We start from the raw sequence: 20,369 nt of genomic DNA on the forward strand, positions 1-20,369 counted from the left end.
TTGGAACAGAAAACATAACAAAGGGTAGAATGGACTTTAGTAACATAAAGGATAAACGTTCAGATGGTTTGCATTTTCCCCGTCTAGTGTTCTTCTTGAACACTTGTGTCACACTCTATGCAGGACTTACCGCCCCCACACCATTCCACACTAGCCTATACAGGTTTTAGCTTGAATTTTTATACCCTTATGAAATATAGTAAAATATATAAAATATAGTAAAACAATCCAGTTATTACCTCTTTATTAACTACACTTATTTTAAACAATTTCCATCAGGACTAACATTAAAAGAGTGGATTTTTCCTAACATTTCAGTGTTTACATTGTAATTTGTTTCGATGAACGAAGTACATAATCGAAAATGATTGAACAGATTTTAAAAATCCATCCATTCACTTGCATACGTATCCATAATACAGTCCTAAATGCTCACGGAATTGTCGATTTAAACGCGCTGTTTCTATAAACTGCCGCCTGGCTTGGCAGTGATGTTAGGCGATAAGCGGCTGCCGCTATGAGGATCCTTTAACACTAGAATTACCAGAGCCTACGAAAAAACTCGTAAATCCGTCCCACCTTAAATCGCGTCTTAAATCCGTTTGCACCTCTCCGCCAGAATCCTTTGTCATCTAAATGTGCTGATAAAGCTACTAGCAGCCAGCTATTCCATCCCCCCACCGACTTAGAATGAACTTCTCTCCTAGCTCAAGCCTTGCCTTAATTTGATTACCTGGGATTGAAGTGGAGTTTTACAGTGGAAATAATTCTAGCGTTATTTGGAATACACGCATTTCATGTGTGTTCCATTTCTATAGTTGGCTGTGCAAACACATTTTTAAAACAGAAACGTTTTTCATATTCTAATAGTAAATGACAAAAATGTAGGCATAAACTATATAACGTATGAAGCCTGAAGTCCATATATCAAAGAAACACTTTCACAAAAAGTACAAATAAAAGAACACGTGCGCCTTCATGCAAAAAAAAAAAAAAAAAAAAAAGCCGCGTTAGCATGCCACATTGACTTTCTTACTACAACCGTCGTGGTGGCGTAATGGTATCAGCCCCTGACTGGGAATTAGAGGGTGGCGAGTTCGATTCCGCACGGCTCCACTTCGAAAAATTAACTGCTCTTATTCTTACAATTTTAGAATAACAATATAAATTTGATTTCAGTCTGTAACAGGCGGTGTAACTTATGATACTGGTAAAGGTTAGCTTTTTTTTTTTTTTTTTTTTAATTCACTTTTCATTCTCGCAGTCACATTCAGAATCAATCCATACAACCCCATCTGACACAGCTGGTTTCACATAAATAAAAGTGCACTTTTATTCAAGACTATAACCGAAGAATAAAGAAAGCAAGTTACAGTTGGTGGTTGATACAACAGCTTGCGTGGTGCAATGTTAAGAACTGCTGATTTCCGATCCGTGCTATATAAAATCATCACATTCAAATATTAACAGTTCCCACACACCCAAGGTCCGCCATTCCTACATTTACGACATGTGTACTTGTTGCAGTGTACACACCTCTCTGTGCTATGGTTCCTATTACAGTGAATGAGCACCTGACACTGTACTTTCTTCCCTGGGGGAAACTGAAGTCTTAGAACGGAAGTTTGTTGACGCTGTATCATCTTTTCTTTTTCCATCGCCTTTTCCTGTAAGAAGCGACGACGAAGTTCCTCTGCAAGGTGAGCCATGAACACTCTTCTTTTCTCAGCGGACCCCGTGCATGCCTTATACAGTACGTGTGCGTTCATCGCTGCTAGGTCAAGGATGTTGTACAACACAGCAACCGGCCACCTGCGTGTTCCTGTGCGCACTGAACAAGCACGCGCCGTCTGGTCCATGATGTCAACGCCACGCTGGGGAAAAAAGAAAGACAAATATATGTGACATTTTGAAGAAATCATTTTATCACCAGAAGAGCACCAGAATACTTCGTCACACTAATATTTTTTTCATTAGCATACCTTCATGTGGTTGTAGTCTGTGACCGTGTTTGTTTTTTTTTTTTTTTATCTTGCCCAATCTCCACATCATGGTGCATTGTGCTGAGAATGCAGACAGACTTCATCTTTTTGGGCACATACACTGTCAGCATGGCACTGGGAGATCTAAACACCAGCGTGGAGAATTGTTCGTGTACTGAACTGACTTTAGCTGCAGGTGGAAGTTCCCGTCGCACTTTATTCATGGTGCCAAGCAGAGCTGTATTGCGGTGCAGCAGTCTATTAGCCAGCGAAAGTGACGTGAAGAAGTTGTCTGTTGTTACGGTTCTGCCTTTGTCCAGAAATGGCTCCATAAGCTTTATGACCACAGACTCGGAAAGTCTTTCTCCTGTGGGACGACTGGGATCTTTTCCTAAATAAGGAGTGGCATTGCACATGTACTTTGTCTCCAAATCTGCCGCAATCCAAAAAGGCAGAACCGTAACAACAGACAACTTCTTCACGTCACTTTCGCTGGCTAATAGACTGCTGCACCGCAATACAGCTCTGCTTGGCACCATGAATAAAGTGCGACGGGAACTTCCACCTGCAGCTAAAGTCAGTTCAGTACACGAACAATTCTCCACGCTGGTGTTTAGATCTCCCAGTGCCATGCTGACAGTGTATGTGCCCAAAAAGATGAAGTCTGTCTGCATTCTCAGCACAATGCACCATGATGTGGAGATTGGGCAAGATAAAAAAAAAAAAAAACAAACACGGTCACAGACTACAACCACATGAAGGTATGCTAATGAAAAAAATATTAGTGTGACGAAGTATTCTGGTGCTCTTCTGGTGATAAAATGATTTCTTCAAAATGTCACATATATTTGTCTTTCTTTTTTCCCCAGCGTGGCGTTGACATCATGGACCAGACGGCGCGTGCTTGTTCAGTGCGCACAGGAACACGCAGGTGGCCGGTTGCTGTGTTGTACAACATCCTTGACCTAGCAGCGATGAACGCACACGTACTGTATAAGGCATGCACGGGGTCCGCTGAGGAAAGAAGAGTGTTCATGGCTCACCTTGCAGAGGAACTTCGTCGTCGCTTCTTACAGGAAAAGGCGATGGAAAAAGAAAAGATGATACAGCGTCAACAAACTTCCGTTCTAAGACTTCAGCTTCCCCCAGGGAAGAAAGTACAGTGTCAGGTGCTCATTCACTGTAATAGGAACCATAGCACAGAGAGGTGTGTACACTGCAACAAGTACACATGTCGTAAATGTAGGAATGGCGGACCTTGGGTGTGTGGGAACTGTTAATATTTGAATGTGATGATTTTATATAGCACGGATCGGAAATCAGCAGTTCTTAACATTGCACCACGCAAGCTGTTGTATCAACCACCAACTGTAACTTGCTTTCTTTATTCTTCGGTTATAGTCTTGAATAAAAGTGCACTTTTATTTATGTGAAACCAGCTGTGTCAGATGGGGTTGTATGGATTGATTCTGAATGTGACTGCGAGAATGAAAAGTGAATTAAAAAAAAAAAAAAAAAAAAGCTAACCTTTACCAGTATCATAAGTTACACCGCCTGTTACAGACTGAAATCAAATTTATATTGTTATTCTAAAATTGTAAGAATAAGAGCAGTTAATTTTTCGAAGTGGAGCCGTGCGGAATCGAACTCGCCACCCTCTGATTCCCAGTCAGGGGCTGATACCATTACGCCACCACGGCGGTTGTAGTAAGAAAGTCAATGTGGCATGCTAACGCGGCTTTTTTTTTTTTTTTTTTTTTGCATGAAGGCGCACGTGTTCTTTTATTTGTACCTTTTGTGAAAGTGTTTCTTTGATATATGGACTTCAGGCTTCATACATTATATAGTTTATGCCTACATTTTGTCATTTACTATTAGAATATGAAAAACGTTTCTGTTTTTAAAAATGTGTTTGCACAGCCAACTATAGAAATGGAACACACATGAAATGCGTGTATTCCAAATAACGCTAGAATTATTTCCACTGTAAAACTCCACTTCAATCCCAGGTAATCAAATCAAGGCAAGGCTTGAGCTAGGAGAGAAGTTCATTCTAAGTCGGTGGGGGGATGGAATAGCTGGCTGCTAGTAGCTTTATCAGCACATTTAGATGACAAAGGATTCTGGCGGAGAGGTGCAAACGGATTTAAGACGCGATTTAAAGTGGGACGGATTTACGAGTTTTTTCGTAGGCTCTGGTAATTCTAGTGTTAAAGGCGTTGCATTTCCGGCTGAACGGAAGTGGGCGTGTCCATTCACTGTGGGTTATTGTTGACATCTTCACTCGCAGAACGTTCTATCGGACAGGCAGCTTAAATTGTGAAATGCCACGCTGTCTTTTATTTTTATTTTGTTTTTACACTCAAAAGCATCCGGTCAGAACATTGTAAAACAACTTTTTATTGTGACAGAAAATAAATATTCTTGACCAGTAATAAACTGCAGACAGCGTAACAGCGCATGTGCGTGAATTCTGGTAAGTGGAGTTACTTTCACTTTCATCTTTTGGGAGACGAGGGAGGCCCGCGTGATCAGATTGCATCGCCTCTCGCGATGGCTGCAGCTAAACCTTTTCAGTCGGCTGATAAATACTCGTGCCCAGTATGCCTGGATGTCCTGAAGGAACCGGTCAGTCTTACGTGTGGACACAACTATTGTCTGGACTGCATCAACGACTACTGGGACAAGGTGGACAAAGAGGGGTTTTACAACTGTCCTCAGTGCATGCAAACATTTAACGTGAGGCCAGAGATGAACAGAAATGTAATGTTAAAAGATATAATCCAGAAACTACAAGACATGGAAGTCGCGGCTTCTCCATCCCTGCAGTACGCCGGACCTGACGATGTGTCTTGTGATGTGTGTTCAGGGAAACAACTGAGAGCAGTAAAGACCTGCCTGACGTGCATGGCCTCCTACTGTGAGACACACCTGCGGCCTCACCGGGAATCTGAAGCCTTTAAAAGACACAAACTGGAGGAGCTGATTGGAAACCTCGAAGAGAAACTCTGCACTAAACATCAGAAAGTTCTGGAAATCTTCTGTAGGACGGATGAGACCTGCGTCTGTTTACTGTGTGCGGCGACTGAACATAAGAGCCATGACACGGTGACACCTGAAGAAGAGAGAACTGAGAGACAAGTGAGTACAGGATTCAAGATAAGAAGGGTTAACTGGGAATACTGAGGGAAAGAAGTTAAAGACCATAAGCTGTTAGCTCTTAAAGGTTGTTAACTTGTGCAATTAAGTATTTAGCAACATTTATTGATTGATTGAGATGCCAATTTTATCTGAATTTAATAAAGCAAAATAAAGACTAGAAGACACAGTGGTGCTGTGGTTAGGGCTTTATGTTCTGCAGCTAACTGAAAACAACAAAAGAAGTGAATTTTGTCAATGGCTTCTTCCACACAGCACTGTCACTGCTGCCACTGATTATAGGTGCTCTTTCATTATGTAAAGTAGATAAAAGGCAAAGTATAGAAAATATAAAAGCAGCATAGCATTCATTAATGTATAACAATACCAAATAAAATTGATTGCAAAAGTCTGGATATAGTCTTTAGAAACGCTTACTGAAAATCGTCAGTGTCAAGCAGTGGAGGTTGTCCAAGGTGGCTTTTTGTTTAGCACTCGGTGTTACTGTATTTATAGATTCTGTTCTCTGATGTCCAGATGAAATGGCCACACTTGTCTCAATCTCTGTCATCATGTTTTGATCCCTCAGAGAGCCATATTTCTGTTCAATTTCAAGTGGGGCTTTGGGACATTTGGCATTGCACACATTTGATTGGCCAGATGTCTTTGTAATATATGAACCTGCTCAAAATCTTTGATCTTTTTATGCATCTCTTATTTCTTTCCATTCCCAGGTTATGAACTAATTGAAACAGGTTGTGATTCTTACGTATTTTCTTTCCGCAGGGTATAAACTAATTGAAACGGCTGCAATTATAAACCAACTAAGACAGATGCAACAAAGTTTAAAAACTACTGTTGTAATACAAGAAGAATGTACACGTTAGGATGCTTGCAATGCCAGTAATTGAAGTCCTGTAAATTCAGTCCATCCTGGTTCATTTAAGCAAAAAATTAAAACTTAATATAAACAGTCTGCAGTTTAAAATTGAATTTTTTTTCACTCCAGGATGCTATGCACTAGCTTAGCTGTTTTGATGCCCCTAAATAGGTTTGTCTTCGCTGTCCTGTGGACTACTTTATCATCTGATCTACACTGGAGTTTGGAAACCTGCAAAGAATAGCCATCTTCTGAAGATGCAGCTTCACCTGTTAGTCAGTTTTGTGTGTCATTGAAGAACCAATTTTAAAGTGCTTATCACTACATAACAGTAAGCTAGTCATGCAGTGCGCCTCAGCAGTTTCAGATTTAATTTCTAAGCTGAGTAAACATCGGCAATCTGCATGAAGATTTGATGTTTTAAGGTAGCATTTCCGAAGAAACTAAAAAGTGTGTCAATTTCCTCTTATTTTTATTATTCTATTTTCTAATTTTTTAATTTGTAAGGGTCATAGAATAATTCTGTTTATTCAGAGAAATTATACTTAGTACAAAAGTCCTTTTTTTTTTGTGCATTTATTGTTGTTTAGTATTTGTTAACTTAATTTATTTTAATATTTTCAAAAAATAATTGGTAAAGAGCTAGTGCTTTTTAATTTATGCATTTTTTTTAGTTTAAAATTATTAGTAACTAGCAAAATACCCGCGCTTCGCAGCGGAGAAGTAGTGTGTTAAAGAGGTTATGAAAAAGTAAAGGAAACATTTTAAAAATAACGTAACATGATTGTCAATGTAATTGTGTTGTCATTGTTATGAGTGTTGCTGTCATATGTATATACATATACACATATACACACACATATACACACATATACAGATATATTATATATACATATACACATATATTTTTATATATATATTTTTTATATATATATATATATACACACATACATACATACATATACACACATAGATGCACTTACAATAACATAGAAATCAATATAAACAACATTAACATCATTATCATATGAGAATATGAAGTAATATATAAGAAGCACATTTCATATAAATATAAATTATTAAACAGTAAAATCTTCTTCAATAATTTGCTACCGTGGCTTTTCGTTGGTCTGTCCAGGATTTTAAATCCCCTGTAGCTTGCAAACCGTTTCACCTATTGACTTGAAATCTGGTACACATATAATACGTCATGTCTGCTATCCGCTTTATGGGTGATGATTGTATTACTCTTTTTATGTTTATTTTATTTTAGAATCAACTCCTATCTGCGCACACCAGGGCGGCCGTGGGCAGATGCGTATGGTGTATTCACTCCATGTTATCGTGCATTGCGCTGTCACTGGTATTTTGATAAAAGAATTTGAACAATATATAAGAAGCGTATAAATTATTAAACAGTAAAACATTAACATTTAAGAAGTAAAGTAACATTGAGTACTACTGCAGTGCCTTCGGGTATACCTCATTTTTTCTTTGCCCATTACATGCTTGAATGTATACATTTTTTGGTGTACCTACCCGAGAACACGCGACATATAACCGACCGTGGGAGAAGCATGGATTTTAAACACGCGTTGAGTTCATCTGCTGGTCTCCCTCGTGGAATAACTGGTAATGTTTGAGTAAAATGTACAGCGAGTAAAACGACATTACCTCCTTTTTTTTTTTTTTACGATCTCTGAGATGTTGCTTTTTTCGGTTCAAGGCTTCATAAGCTCTTTTATGTTCCATGGTGTACTTAATAAGTACTAATTATCCCAAACCATCATCTTTGAATGTTGCAAGACTTTTGCCTTGTATGTAGATCGGGGTAATTACATTCATTGCATTCCTAGTCTGAATCACAATCTGATTGTATGGGTGGTTACCTGGCACTGTAGGGTTGCCACCCGTCCTTTAAAATACGGAATCGTGCCGCGTTTGAGAATGAAATTGCGCGTCCCGTTTTGAATCAATAGTGGACGGGATTTATCCCGTATTTTTTTTATCATTTTTTTTTTTAAAGCAGCGTGTCATGCAAATCATCGCATTTTATGAAGATGCCTCCTTTCCTACTTTTGATTGGGTAATACTTGATGTCATCGTTAGTTTCATTGGTCTTTTTAACTGTCCAGTGAGGAGGGCGTGTCTTTTAAGTACAGTCTGCAAAGTGTTGGCACTGAGATGTGGCGTCAGCGCCATAGTTGAAGCCCCTAACGTTGTGGTCAGCAAGTCGGCTAACATCCGCCATGTGCCGTCTTTCAGTTGCGAGAAGCAGATCATAGAATGGTTGAAACTGTTGCCTCTAACGTTGCGCCACGGCGTGTGTTTCGTTTATACCTGGTGTGTTCTCATTAAACTTTTATCTCGCGAATATGTTATTGCAATCCGCAGTGGGAGCGTTTCTATAAACTTAATTTAAAGTTACGTTTTACACCGTGCTTTGTTTCCCTTATGAACATGCTTGTATGCTTCACTCGCTCCGTTCTCAATTGTTTAATTAATTTTTTGCTCTTCGCTGTTTGCGGATCTTCCTCCATTTCCCCCTACTTCGTTCTTTTATCTCGCGAATATGTTATTGCAATCCTTAACGGGAACGTTTCAATAAACTGATTGAAAATAGTTTTGCATTTACCTTTTTAGTAAAAGGCGAGCTTTTAAGCCTGAGAAATCACCCCGTAAATGCACACGTTTAATTGCACATGTGTTAATATGTATGCTTACACAGTATTAAAAGACAGTGAACAACGTCAGTTACCTTTGTTCCCACGTTTGATAAAAGGTGAGCTTTTAAGCCTGAGAAATCACCCCGTAAATGCACACGTTTAATTGCACATGTGTTAATATGTATGCTTACACAGTATTAAAAGACAGTCAAAAATTAACGTCATTTACCTTCGTTCCCGCGTGTGACTCGTGCTGTAAATCTCTTCCTTGTTTTTAGTTCACGTGATTACGTAGGAGGCGTGATGACGCGATACGTGACTCCGCCTCCTCCATTACAGTGTATGGACAAAAAATATGTTCCAGTTATGACCATTACACTTTGAATTTCGAAATCAAACCTGCCTAACTTTTGTAAGTAAGCTGTAAGGAATGAGCCTGCCAAATTTCAGCCTTCCACCTACACGGGAAGTTGGAGAATTAGTGATGAGTGAGTCAGTCAGTGAGTGAGTGAGTGAGTCAGTCAGTCAGTCAGTCAGTCAGTCAGTGAGGGCTTTGCCTTTTATTATTATAGATTGTCAAAACCGTTAAGCAGTTGATTAAAATTAACCCATAAAATGTAATTGTAAACAATAAAATATAATAGGCAGTCATATTACCAACCCAACCCACACTTCTACACTGCTAGAAACAATTTCTGAGGGGAAATACCACATATTCAGTCTTATTTAGTATGTTATTTTCACAATGCTAATCTTTTAATTTATTTTCATTTTATAGTTTATTAGTTTTACATTGAATAGAAGTGGATAATGTTTTCTGCTCTTATTGTGTGCCTTCTTATGGATTGAAGCCATGTTTTTAATGTTTTTGTCATTGTTGTGTTCTTCTCAAATGTGAGGAGATTGTTGAAATATGTTTACTAATATTTTACAAATTAATGCTTTTCATTTCTTTCAGTCTTACTTGTGAAATTCTCTTTAATAGCCTTCAATGTATTGAGGACCTAAAGCACGTCTGTCACCCACATCTTAAAATCTTAAGAAACAAATCTAATTTGTACTTGACTAGAGGCAGGACATTTGCAGGATTTCTTTTCTGTCCACTTGTCTGACATCTCCCTGCTATTTTCTTACTGCACAGGGTCATTTAGAGATCAGCATATCAAAACTAAAGAAGAGAATTCAAGAGAAAGAGAAGGAACTGGAGGAAATTAAGGAGGCCATAGTGAGGATTCAGGTGAGTTGTGTGTCCTGTTCAGTCACCATAGTGAAGCTGAAAAAGTAACAAGAACTGAATTAGTATCATATATTCATAAAATTAGTAAGAAATAAAAGCATTTTTTTTTTGTTTTGAGTAACTATCTGTAAAATAAATACTTCACTTCTCCAGTGTAAAACAGAAGCAGAATTATAAATTTGAGCACATGGTGATTTCCAGACTCCAAAAATTCACCACATAGCCATTAAAAACTAAAGAGTGCTTTGTGCCTCATTCTTTGTAGAACCTGAACAGTTCCCTTGTGTTTCTTTACACTTTTCCAAAATTTCCTTCAATGAACTATAGTAGCTCTTTCTCGCTATCAAAAAATAATACAGCTCCCCATAACAGGATGAAGTAAAAGGAGCTTTAAGAAATTTAAAGAACGCGTTGATAAAACAATGAAATCCGCCGCCTCTTATCTTTATTGTTTTTCTAGTTTTGTGTATGTTAAATTATCAGTTGAAACATACCATACCTATCTTTGGAACTTTTGCTAGTAAGCATAGGTCACTAGGCAGGAATAATTCCTGGACAGGGCTCCAGTCCATTACAGGGTAAACATACACTCTCCCACGCACACCATGGCCAATTTAGTATTGCCAGTCCACCTAACTGGAATGAGGAAACCCACACAAATGACGGCGGGCAACATCCAAACTCCATGTAGGGATGGCCTAGGATGTGATTCCTGGTCTCCTTACTGCTGGGCAGCAGTGCTATCATTAAAATTCATTTTCTCCCCAAACAGTGGTTCCATTTTCTTAAAAAAGCATGTTATTGAATTGAATTTCCATTTTTACTTTTAGTGCTCCGCAGTGAAAGAAATACAGGAACATGAGGAGACCTTTAGATTTCTACTACAGTCCATAGAAAGGCTTGGGTCAGAGGTCACTGGAGTAATTAAATATCACGATAAGAGGGAAGTGACAAAGGCTAAAGAGTTTATTCTGCAACTTGAAAAGGAGATAGAAGAGCTGAAGAGGAGAGATGCTGAGCTGGCCCAACTTTCACAGATTGATGACCACATCCACTTCCTAAAGGTGATCAGCCTGATCTGAAGGACACCTTCAGGCCTGTTTGATACACAAGGCTCTTACGTTCTCTTATGTTCTTTCTTTATGCTGCCCTTATGCAGAAATTTTCATTTTCCTCTCTCACCCTGGGAGATGGTGATTCACCCAGCATCACTTTTACTGGAGATTTTCTTCCTAAGACCCTGAAAAAGGACCTGAGTGATCTGAAGGAGAGTTTGGAGAAACTCAGTAGCTTGGAACTTCTGAAAGCCAGCGAGACCAGTGAGTTGTGCATCCTGATGTGAACGATTTAGTGCAGTGTCTATAAAGATAGTCACCCCTTTGGAGTTTTCACATTTGATTGAAATACAACATTGAATCGCAGTGGATTTAATGTGGGTTGTTTGACTCTTCTCAAAAGAGAGACTCCTGACAAGGTGAAAACAGATCTCTACAAAATTGTCTAAATTAATTACAAACTTAAAACACAAAATTGATTATTGCATAAGTACTGTATTTACCCAGCAGTTGGATTGAGATCTGGGATCTCTTGTATAAAACTTAGATTACACTCTGAAACATTCATAAGCCACTTCTTGTACAAAAGGTGGGATTTATAAAACACGAACTTGATGTGAATATTGGCTTGAAGTTAGAGAAAATTCTGGCCATCTGTAAATCATGTGAAGACTTTTTTGTGTTGGCATTTTAGTAACTTTAGGAGGTAGGGCAATGAAGTGAATAGAAAAGTTCAATTAATTGAACATTTCAATGACATGTCAGTCACATTCCAATGTTGTTGAACTGATTATATCACAGTTAAATGACATTTTTTCTCAATGCTTCTGTCTTCCACATTGGTACTGATACTTAATGTACACAGTTAATATTCATTGCCTATCTGTTTTGTCTATAAAAAGAGAGTGCTGTGTGTTGTACAACATAACTGGCATTGGCCCGTTACCAAGAAGTTATCCATCACACAAGAGGTCTCCTTCACACATTATTTAATAAAATAAAGGAATTGTGGGTTCAGCCCCACTAGCTCATAACAGCGTTACTCTGACACATTCAGTCTTCACATATTAGTTGTATATTAATTGAATGAAAGTGCTTTCTATTTGCAAAAATATATATATACTTCTGTGATGGGGCACTTATGTGTGTAGTCAGTTGTGCCGATTACATCACAAAAATTGGCAATGACTGCAGACTGCCTTTTAAACTTGATTTGCTTGTATGGTTTTATTAATCCAATTTTTAATTTATTTATTTAGTTTTTACCTTTTGAGCATAAGTGAAGTTTTTAGTATAGTATCTAAGCAAGGGGGGGCGGCACGGTGGCGCAGTTGGTAGCACTGCTGCCCCGCAGTTAGGAGACCTGGGTTTGCTTCCCGGGTCCTCCCTGCGTGGAATTTACATGTTCTCCCCGTGTCTGCATGGGTATCCTCCCACAGTCCAAAGACATGCAGATTAGGTGCATTGGCGAGTCTAAATTGTCCCTAGTATGTGCTTTGTGTGTGGGGGTGTGTGCATGTGCCCTGCGGTGGGCTGGTGCCCTGCTCGGGGTTTGTTTCCTGCCTTGCGCCCTGTGTTGGCTGGGATTGGCTCCAGCAGATCCCCGTGACCCTGTAGTTAGGTTGGATAATGAATGGATGGTTTTATACAAAAGGCCTCTGAAAACTGATGTGGCATCTTCAGGACATTAACATTGTTGGTTTTTAGCCATTCCTGTGTAACTTTTTATTTTATGCTTCAGTTTTTTGTCATGCTGAAAACAAATCTTCTTTCAAGGTACAGGTTACTTGTAGAATGTTTTGAGATTTTCGTCCTAGATTTCCTTGTATTGGTGGTGCATTAACTTTACCCTGTACCCTCATAAGCATTCTGCTGAAAAGCATCCCCACTACATGATGCTACCAGCACCATTCTTTACAATAAGGATGGCTTGTTTTTGATAGTGTGTAGTGTTTCTCTTGTATGTCACACATGGTCCTAAGTCTAATGGCCAGCAAGCTCTCATCAGCCCATATAACCATCTTCTTGCTGACTTCAGGGTCTCCCATGTGCCTTCTGGGCAATCTATGGCCATAGTGTCACATGATTTTTTTCATTTTATATAAACTGGCTTTTTTGTCACTCTCCAATAAAGCTGCTACTGATGAAGCACCTGGGCAACAATTCTTTTCGGCACAGTCTCTCCAATCTCAGACACTGTACCTTTGACTTATTTTGAGTTCATAGAGGCCTCTTGGTGGCCTCTGTCACTAGTTGATCACTTGGTGTTTGTGGATGAACTGCTCTTGGCAGATTTACATCTGTGCCATACTTTTTCCATTTCTTAATGATTGATATTCAGTGGCTTGGATATTTTCTTGACTTTGTTCACTGACTTTCCAATCCCCTTTTTAGAGTATTTTTTGTCTTCATTGTGTAGGTTAGCCCGGGTTAGCCCACCATACTGTCACCATGTGCTTGACCATACTCCTACAGATGCATTTATACAGCAATCAATTGAAACCCCAAACAGGTGATCACCACTGAACTCATTCTGTGATAATTTAGGGGTGTTGTATTACAGGGGGTGAATATTTATGCATTAGATTTTTTTGTGTGCTTTGTATTTGTCAATAATTTAGACCACGTTGCAGAGATCTGTTTTCACTTTGGCATTAAAGAGTCTTTTATGTTTGATCAATGTCAAGCAATTCAAGTTTAATCCATTATGATTCAATGTTATATAATAATGAAATGGGGGTGAATACATTTTACAGTTACTGCTGAACATCCAGCAATATCCTTTGATGGAAAAATAATCTGTTTTGCTTATCATGGACACTCAAGGCAGTCCTAATGTGTTTCTGTTTCTCACCTTAGTGGTCAGCTCTCCAGACCGTGCCATGAAGTATCTGAGAATTGGAGATCAAGCTTTAAAATGTAAGTCTGCTTCTGTTGTTCGGAAGCTTATAATGTACTTCATATTTAAGATGAAAGGCTTTCATGAGTGGTTTCATAATCCTTAAGGCCTTAAACAAGAATTGGACCAGTAATGGAAAATATGTATTTTATTTTCCTTTTAAAAAATTGATTAGAGATGACCCCAGCACATGCCCCTTAATGTGTGCGGTTCCCTTCACTTTTTACACATTTTGTTGCAGCTGTGTGCTAAAATCATTAAAATTCATTTTCTCCCCAACATCAAGAAATCCTTAATATCCCAGAATGACAACACTTATTTCGCCTTATACAATTTCTTGTATTAGGGATTTGTTAGTTTTCGCATACCCCTTGGGGTCAGAGCGCAGGGTCAGCCATTGTACAGTGCCCCTGGAGCAATTACAGGTTAAGGGTCTTGCTCAAGGGCCCAGCAGAGTAGGATCTCTTTTGGCAGTGACAGGGATTCGAACTGGCAACCTTCTGGATACCAGCGCAGATCCTTAGCCTCAGATCCACCACTCCGCCCTTTATTAAAAACAAAAACTGAATTATCACATCAACACAAGTATTTAGAGCCTTTAGTACTTAATTGTTTCCAGTCTGGATTTGTTTTCTGTTTACAAGACAAGTTTCAAACAAATGGATTTGGAAATTTTCTGACATTCTGCTCTGCATATCCTCTCAGGCTCTGTTAGGTTAAATGGAAAATTTTGGTGGACTATTTTCAGGTCTTATTAATAGAGATTTCTGGCCATTTGAGACAGGATTGAACAGATTCACTAATGGATCAATGTAATGGCATTTAGGTCTAAAAATATACAACCACAAAGAAAACCATGAAGAATTTTTGGGGTACCATGAGAGTATGCCCCATATAATGATGGGGGGAAAAAAGTTGTTAACGTTAATGAGGCACACAGCAAAAAAAAAAAAAAAAAAAAGACCATATAGTTAATTGAAATGGGTAATCCATAAGTTGAGTCACTTCTGATGCACTAACGTTGTCACTCAGATGTGGCTTACACAAATTAACGCTGACTTCTGGTGAGAATGTTTCTTATATCCCACCCAAGGTGGAAGGGGCATGATTTCTGGCAGGAGGACAGAAGAGGTGGTGACATGAGTCTTCGGCTGAATCAGTCCTGGACGCAAAAGAGAAGTTGTTACTGATAGAACCCTGTTATGCTCGGCAGTTAAATGACCACTGTAGTAGCCTTGTAGCTGTTCACAACTCATGCAAGTCTGACACTAGAAAGGACAATCTTAGTGCCAATCTGGAGTTGTTGCAGAATAGCACAGATGGTAGTGAGTTTGACAGTTCAGCAGCTTCCCAGTTTGAGTCCTGCCTGTGTACCTGTTCATTTTCTATACTGCATTGTTCTTTATTAGTTCATGTCCAACTTTTTCCTGCACAGTTACTGTATTTAGCTGTTAATTTAAAGTAATCACACTAGTTCATAATTCCGCCATTAGTGTTGATTCTCTCTTACTGCACAATCATGGTTAATGTGTTATCCATTCTACAAGAAAAAAGGTGTAGAAGTACTAAAAATAAATGTGCTCTGCTAGAAGTATTACTACGTAAACAAAAATGTACTCAAGTAAAGTATCTGTGGAAACTTCTCAAGCAAACATAAAAGGGCTTGAGGGAAAAATGACTTAAAGTAAAATTTAGTTACTTTAGATATAACCAATTGGTATACATTAGTAAATATCCTTAAATTTCCATACTGGAATGGGCGCATCCCTGAATTGATGGATGTAATCATTAAACATCCTTTTCAGAGATATTGTGGCAAGGTGTCCTCGGAACTGAATGGATGTTTCAGGTAAACACGTCCCATCGCGCGAAGTATAAACCTGGCCTTAGGCATCTTACTTTTCAGCTGACGATCTTGACTAGGGCTTATATTACAGAGCAGCCTGAAAATTATGATTTTCGGGAAACACGGTATTTTAAAACATTAGCACATGTTTAGCTTATCATCTGTTTTCTCTGCATCTGACCTGTTTGCTGTCTCTAGTATTCATAATATTAAGGATTACAAAGTAAATCCCCTCCTTATCTCTTTCCCCACACCTCATCCTACTATCACTCACACCATATTATTCCAAGACATTCTCTTCCATCTTCAGATTTCACTGGAAACAAGTTAAATGACATAATTCAACTGTTAGTGTGTGGTTTACGTATAGCACGTTAGGATACCTATATATTTTATATTATTACTACTATACTATATTGGTCTTATGCCATGACTTATTGGTCTTTTGGACGTATGGACATTGCTGTTTCACTACATTGATTCTGTTATCTTGATACCTCATATGTGCCTTCAATGTTCCTCCTTCCACATAATGGCTGTAGGCTTTCATCTGAGTTGCCATGCTAAAGTAGAAATTTTACTAGAGTGAAATATGGAGACCAGTGAGTCACTCCAATCAGTTTTTATCACATTCTGGGGATCGTTTTTAAAATCCAGTCGGTATTTTATTTTCTCTCTCAATGAGTAATTCTGTTTGTGTTTCAGTTATCAGTGAGTGCCCCCTGCTGTCTGACATTGAAATGGTCGAGGGTTCAAAGGTGGGTAAGCCATGCACTCTCAGCTGCACCATTTCCAGGTTCTTCCCCAGTGATCTCACAGTGACCTGGCTGAGGGTCAGAGCAGAGGGTGGACATCAACCTGTTAATGCAGGGTCAGCTCACTGGACAGCAACAGTGACCACAACTAGGCCGGAGAAGAGAAATAATGGCTATGAGGTGACCTCTGTGGTCCAGTTCACTCCTAACAGTTTCAGAGAAGTAGAGGAGATGACATACATCTGCAGGGTGGAACATGTGGCCCTTATGGGAAAGGCCATTGAGAAGAAGTCTGTCAGACTGGAGTTGGCTGGTGAGACTGGTTTACTTAGTCGCTGCTTATTTCTGTTTTAATGTGACTTGTGGGCTGCATTGGGAATCTCCTCCTTCAACTTGAATCTTTTTGTAGCAGTTTTTAAAATTCTAATTATTCATAGCAGAAAGATGAATGAATATGTATGTCTATAACAAAAAAATATATATTTCATTTTTCAACAAAACCTTTAAATGCCTATAATTCCTCACTGAGTTCTCATGTTCTTCTCTCTCAGCTGATGACAGACCTCCCCAGCTCTCTAATGTGCAGATTTACTTCACTGAATTTAATCAGCCCTGCACCCTGACCTGCGTCATTTCAGACTTCTACCCCAAAGAGATCAATGTCACCTGGATGAGAAGACACAAGGGAACACAGAGGACTGACAGGGCAGAGTCAAAGAACTGGAGGGCCACGGTGTGTCACTATGGGCCAACCTTAAGAGATAATGAATACTCGCTGGTGTCTCAAGCAGAGTTCACCCCACGATCCCTAAATGACCTGGAGGACATGGAGTTCATCTGCAGAGTGGAGCACAAGACCCTGAAGAAGGTGCCCATTGAGAAGAGCTCCTCAGTGATTCCTGGTAAGATATTTGTGAAGAGACCCGTCGTCCTGGAACCCATTAGTACACATACACAGCTGACCACTGCCTTCACCATTTTTATTTTCTTCAGATCTGTGCATTACAAAAGAGAGTTCATAACAATAAGTTTAAGTAAAACAAAATTACAGAATTTAAAAAAAAAAAAAGTAAGAAAGTTGATTCCATATTTCAGAAAAACTAAGATTTGTAATCCTAAGCCACACTATAAATTTCAGTGTCACGGAGAACAAAGAGCTAATTAGTAATTAATTAGTAATTTTAAAAGAGGCCCATTGTGTTACACAGCCTTTTATTATTAAAAAAATAGGAGTTCAGCAGACTTATTTCAGAATAACATTAATGAGATCCTGCCAAATTCTGAAGAAGCTCAGCACAATTCCACACAAGGGAATTCTGAATTTTCCCAGTTTCAAATGAATGTAAGACCTCAGTTTTCCAATGTGTTATGGAGGGTGCTTTCATTTTCTTCCGATTGAGCAGAATTTCTCTGCACATTAACAATGCAGTTTAGGAAATTTAATGGTTAGTTTCTTACCAGGTAGTCTAAGCACTTCTGAAATAACTCCAAAAACTGCTCTTTACAATCATTGCAAATCCTACAATGTCTGTATGTAAGAAAAAAATCTTTTCCCAAATTGATTTTAATTTTGTCCCAGAACATATACCCAAGCAAGGCCAAAACTGCCTGGCATTGTTCACAGTTATGGTCCAATCCCTGATGCGTTTAGATATTTTAGAGCCATGTCTGGTGTACGATTTTATAAATGGATTACAGCATGTTTTGCACCATTTGAGAAAAGAATGAATGTCGTGAATTATTGACTTCCACTTCTTGCCTGAGATGTTGATGGAGACCTCACTTTCCCAACAATGCCGAAGGTGTCTAGCAATGATCACAGTACTTGATAAAAGTCTAGAAATGGTGCAAAAACTCTTTTCCTTACTAGTTTAAAATATTGTCCAATAGGAGTGCTGGTGGTTAATCAGGTTCATAACTTGTAAATATAAAAATTTAATTTGTTGAAGGAATTCCATATTTACAACAAAGTTGATCATAGCGGATTGAGAACTTGACTGTCAATTTATCCTGCCTTCACCATTTGTGTTTGTCTGCTCCCCAGGTCTGCAGAAGCGGCCCATTGTGTCAGGTATAATGATGACTAATTACAGTCCATATGATGCATTTTTTGGATCAAACCAGCAATGCACCCTGAGTTGCTCCATCCAGGATTTCTTCCCTAAAGACATCAAAGTTACGTGGCATTCAGAAACAACAGGTTCAGGTTTTAGTTTTGGTTACAATGGTAGCAAAACCAGTAATAACATCATTGCTTTACCTTGTGCCCCTGAGAGAGGAGAACAGAGCTACCATCTGGTGTCTAAAGCCACCATCTCCCCCCAGAACAGGAATTCCACAGAAAATGTCATCTGTAGGGTGGAGCATGAGAGTCTGAACGGGATGTCTATAGAGTTGCGGATTGGGAAGCCGAGCAGGTGAATGCGTCTGTCTGCGTGTTGTATGGTGCAGGAACTGCCAATTCATGTTACAAATAGTCGTTTCCCATTAAAGACAAATTCTTGAAATTCAGTGTACGCTGCCTTCTAATTTTCCTGTCTGAGTGAGTGGTGGGTCCTGAATCCAAAGGCTAGCTGTTCTATAGTGTAGCACCTTTCGGGATGTACGCATACAGTGGCAAATCTGACAAGTGAAATGATACACTAAGAGCCCTGTTGATTTTCGAGTCCGAGGTCATTTCAGTGTCCTTGTCCTCCGGCCTCTTAAAATGTGTCACGGTGGCTTCTTTTCTTGTCACTTTGTTTATTTAGTAGAGGCTCATATTTATAAGTAATATTTCACACCTCTTTTCCACTTCTAGTCTTGGAGCGACTATCATCGTTTTAGTTAACGCTACCAGATATAATGCCATGTCAACTTTTGAAAGTCAATGAGTTTACAGAACAGGAGGATTCAAAAAAGAAACGAATGGACATGTCAATGACAATGACAGTGAGACGTAACAGACGGAGGATTAATGGGATAAAAATGAGATGGTGTGATAGAAGTCCATTAAAGTGCAATAAGGACAGTTTACTGTGTCTCTCTTTGTCAGTGTCGGGACTCCACTTGTGCCTGCCTGTTATTTTGCTGCACTTTGTAGCCCACCTTGGACTCGGCAGCAGACATTAATCTGCCACACTGTGTCACTCCACAATGGCCATCGGCAGCCACAGCCATTGTACAGCGCCCCTGGAGCAATTACAGGTTAAGGGTCTTGCTCAAGGGCAATTCAGAAGTTTACAGAATTGTCCCATAATGGTTAGCATATTATACAGAATCCTGTTCTTAATGCGTGTGTCTTGGTAAACTATAAGATAGTTTCCAACTTTTTCACGTTTTTAAAACTCATTTTTGGAATATACAAGTAGCAACTGCTCATATGAGGGCCATCAGTGATTTTCTGAAAGATGACTGACTGTGTGCTTGATGTAAAGTGAGTCACCTTACCTTTATTACTTTATGGTCAAAAGCAGGGAATGAAATTGAAACACAGCTGTGTATGTGTGTGACAGCCACTCGAGCAAAGCCACCACAAGAGGGACACACAAATTGATTGTCATGCCTGAGCACAAAAAACAAGCCAAGTGGCTGGTACACTCCTATAGAGCCGATCCCAATAATGTCATAACATCTAAAAAAGCAGAAGACGATGTGCTCTAGATAGAGGAACAAACTAAACAAAAACTGCTGATAACATCTTGCAGAGGGCAATGATCAGTCATAGCAAGGAGGGAAGTGAAGGTCCTGATTTTAAGGCTATGAGGCCAATGCATAATGCAGAACACAGTCCTGATTATTATAGAAGAAGTTTATTCTTTATAGGACGAATACCCTTCCATGTGTACCGGAGCCTGTGCAGTGTGTTTGTCATGCTATGGTATTATTGTGATTGGCAGTCACAAACAGGGTGAAAATGGGTGTGAGGCCTC

General features: G+C 39.2%; 1 protein-coding gene across 2 annotated transcripts; it reads left to right on the forward strand.

Moving 5' to 3' along the window:
* Window positions 1-4,269: 4,269 nt before the first annotated feature.
* LOC114668405 (E3 ubiquitin/ISG15 ligase TRIM25-like) lies at window positions 4,270-18,965 on the forward strand. Of its 2 annotated transcripts, XM_028824157.2 has the most exons (8): window positions 4,274-5,123; window positions 9,808-9,903; window positions 10,734-10,967; window positions 11,063-11,222; window positions 13,818-13,877; window positions 16,409-16,771; window positions 17,010-17,360; window positions 18,503-18,965. In XM_028824157.2, exons 1-8 carry the CDS (start codon window positions 4,443-4,445, stop codon window positions 18,877-18,879), a joined length of 2,322 nt encoding a protein of 773 aa, XP_028679990.2. In that variant the 5' UTR covers window positions 4,274-4,442; the 3' UTR covers window positions 18,880-18,965. The 2 variants fall into 2 exon arrangements, with proteins under 2 accessions (XP_028679999.2, XP_028679990.2); XM_028824166.2 differs by lacking the exon at window positions 16,409-16,771 and having other exon boundaries at window positions 4,270-5,123.
* Window positions 18,966-20,369: the final 1,404 nt, after the last annotated feature.

The sequence above is a fragment of the Erpetoichthys calabaricus genome, chromosome 1 (genome assembly GCF_900747795.2).
Source record: "Erpetoichthys calabaricus chromosome 1, fErpCal1.3, whole genome shotgun sequence".
In the NCBI taxonomy this organism is placed as follows: domain Eukaryota; kingdom Metazoa; phylum Chordata; class Cladistia; order Polypteriformes; family Polypteridae; genus Erpetoichthys; species Erpetoichthys calabaricus.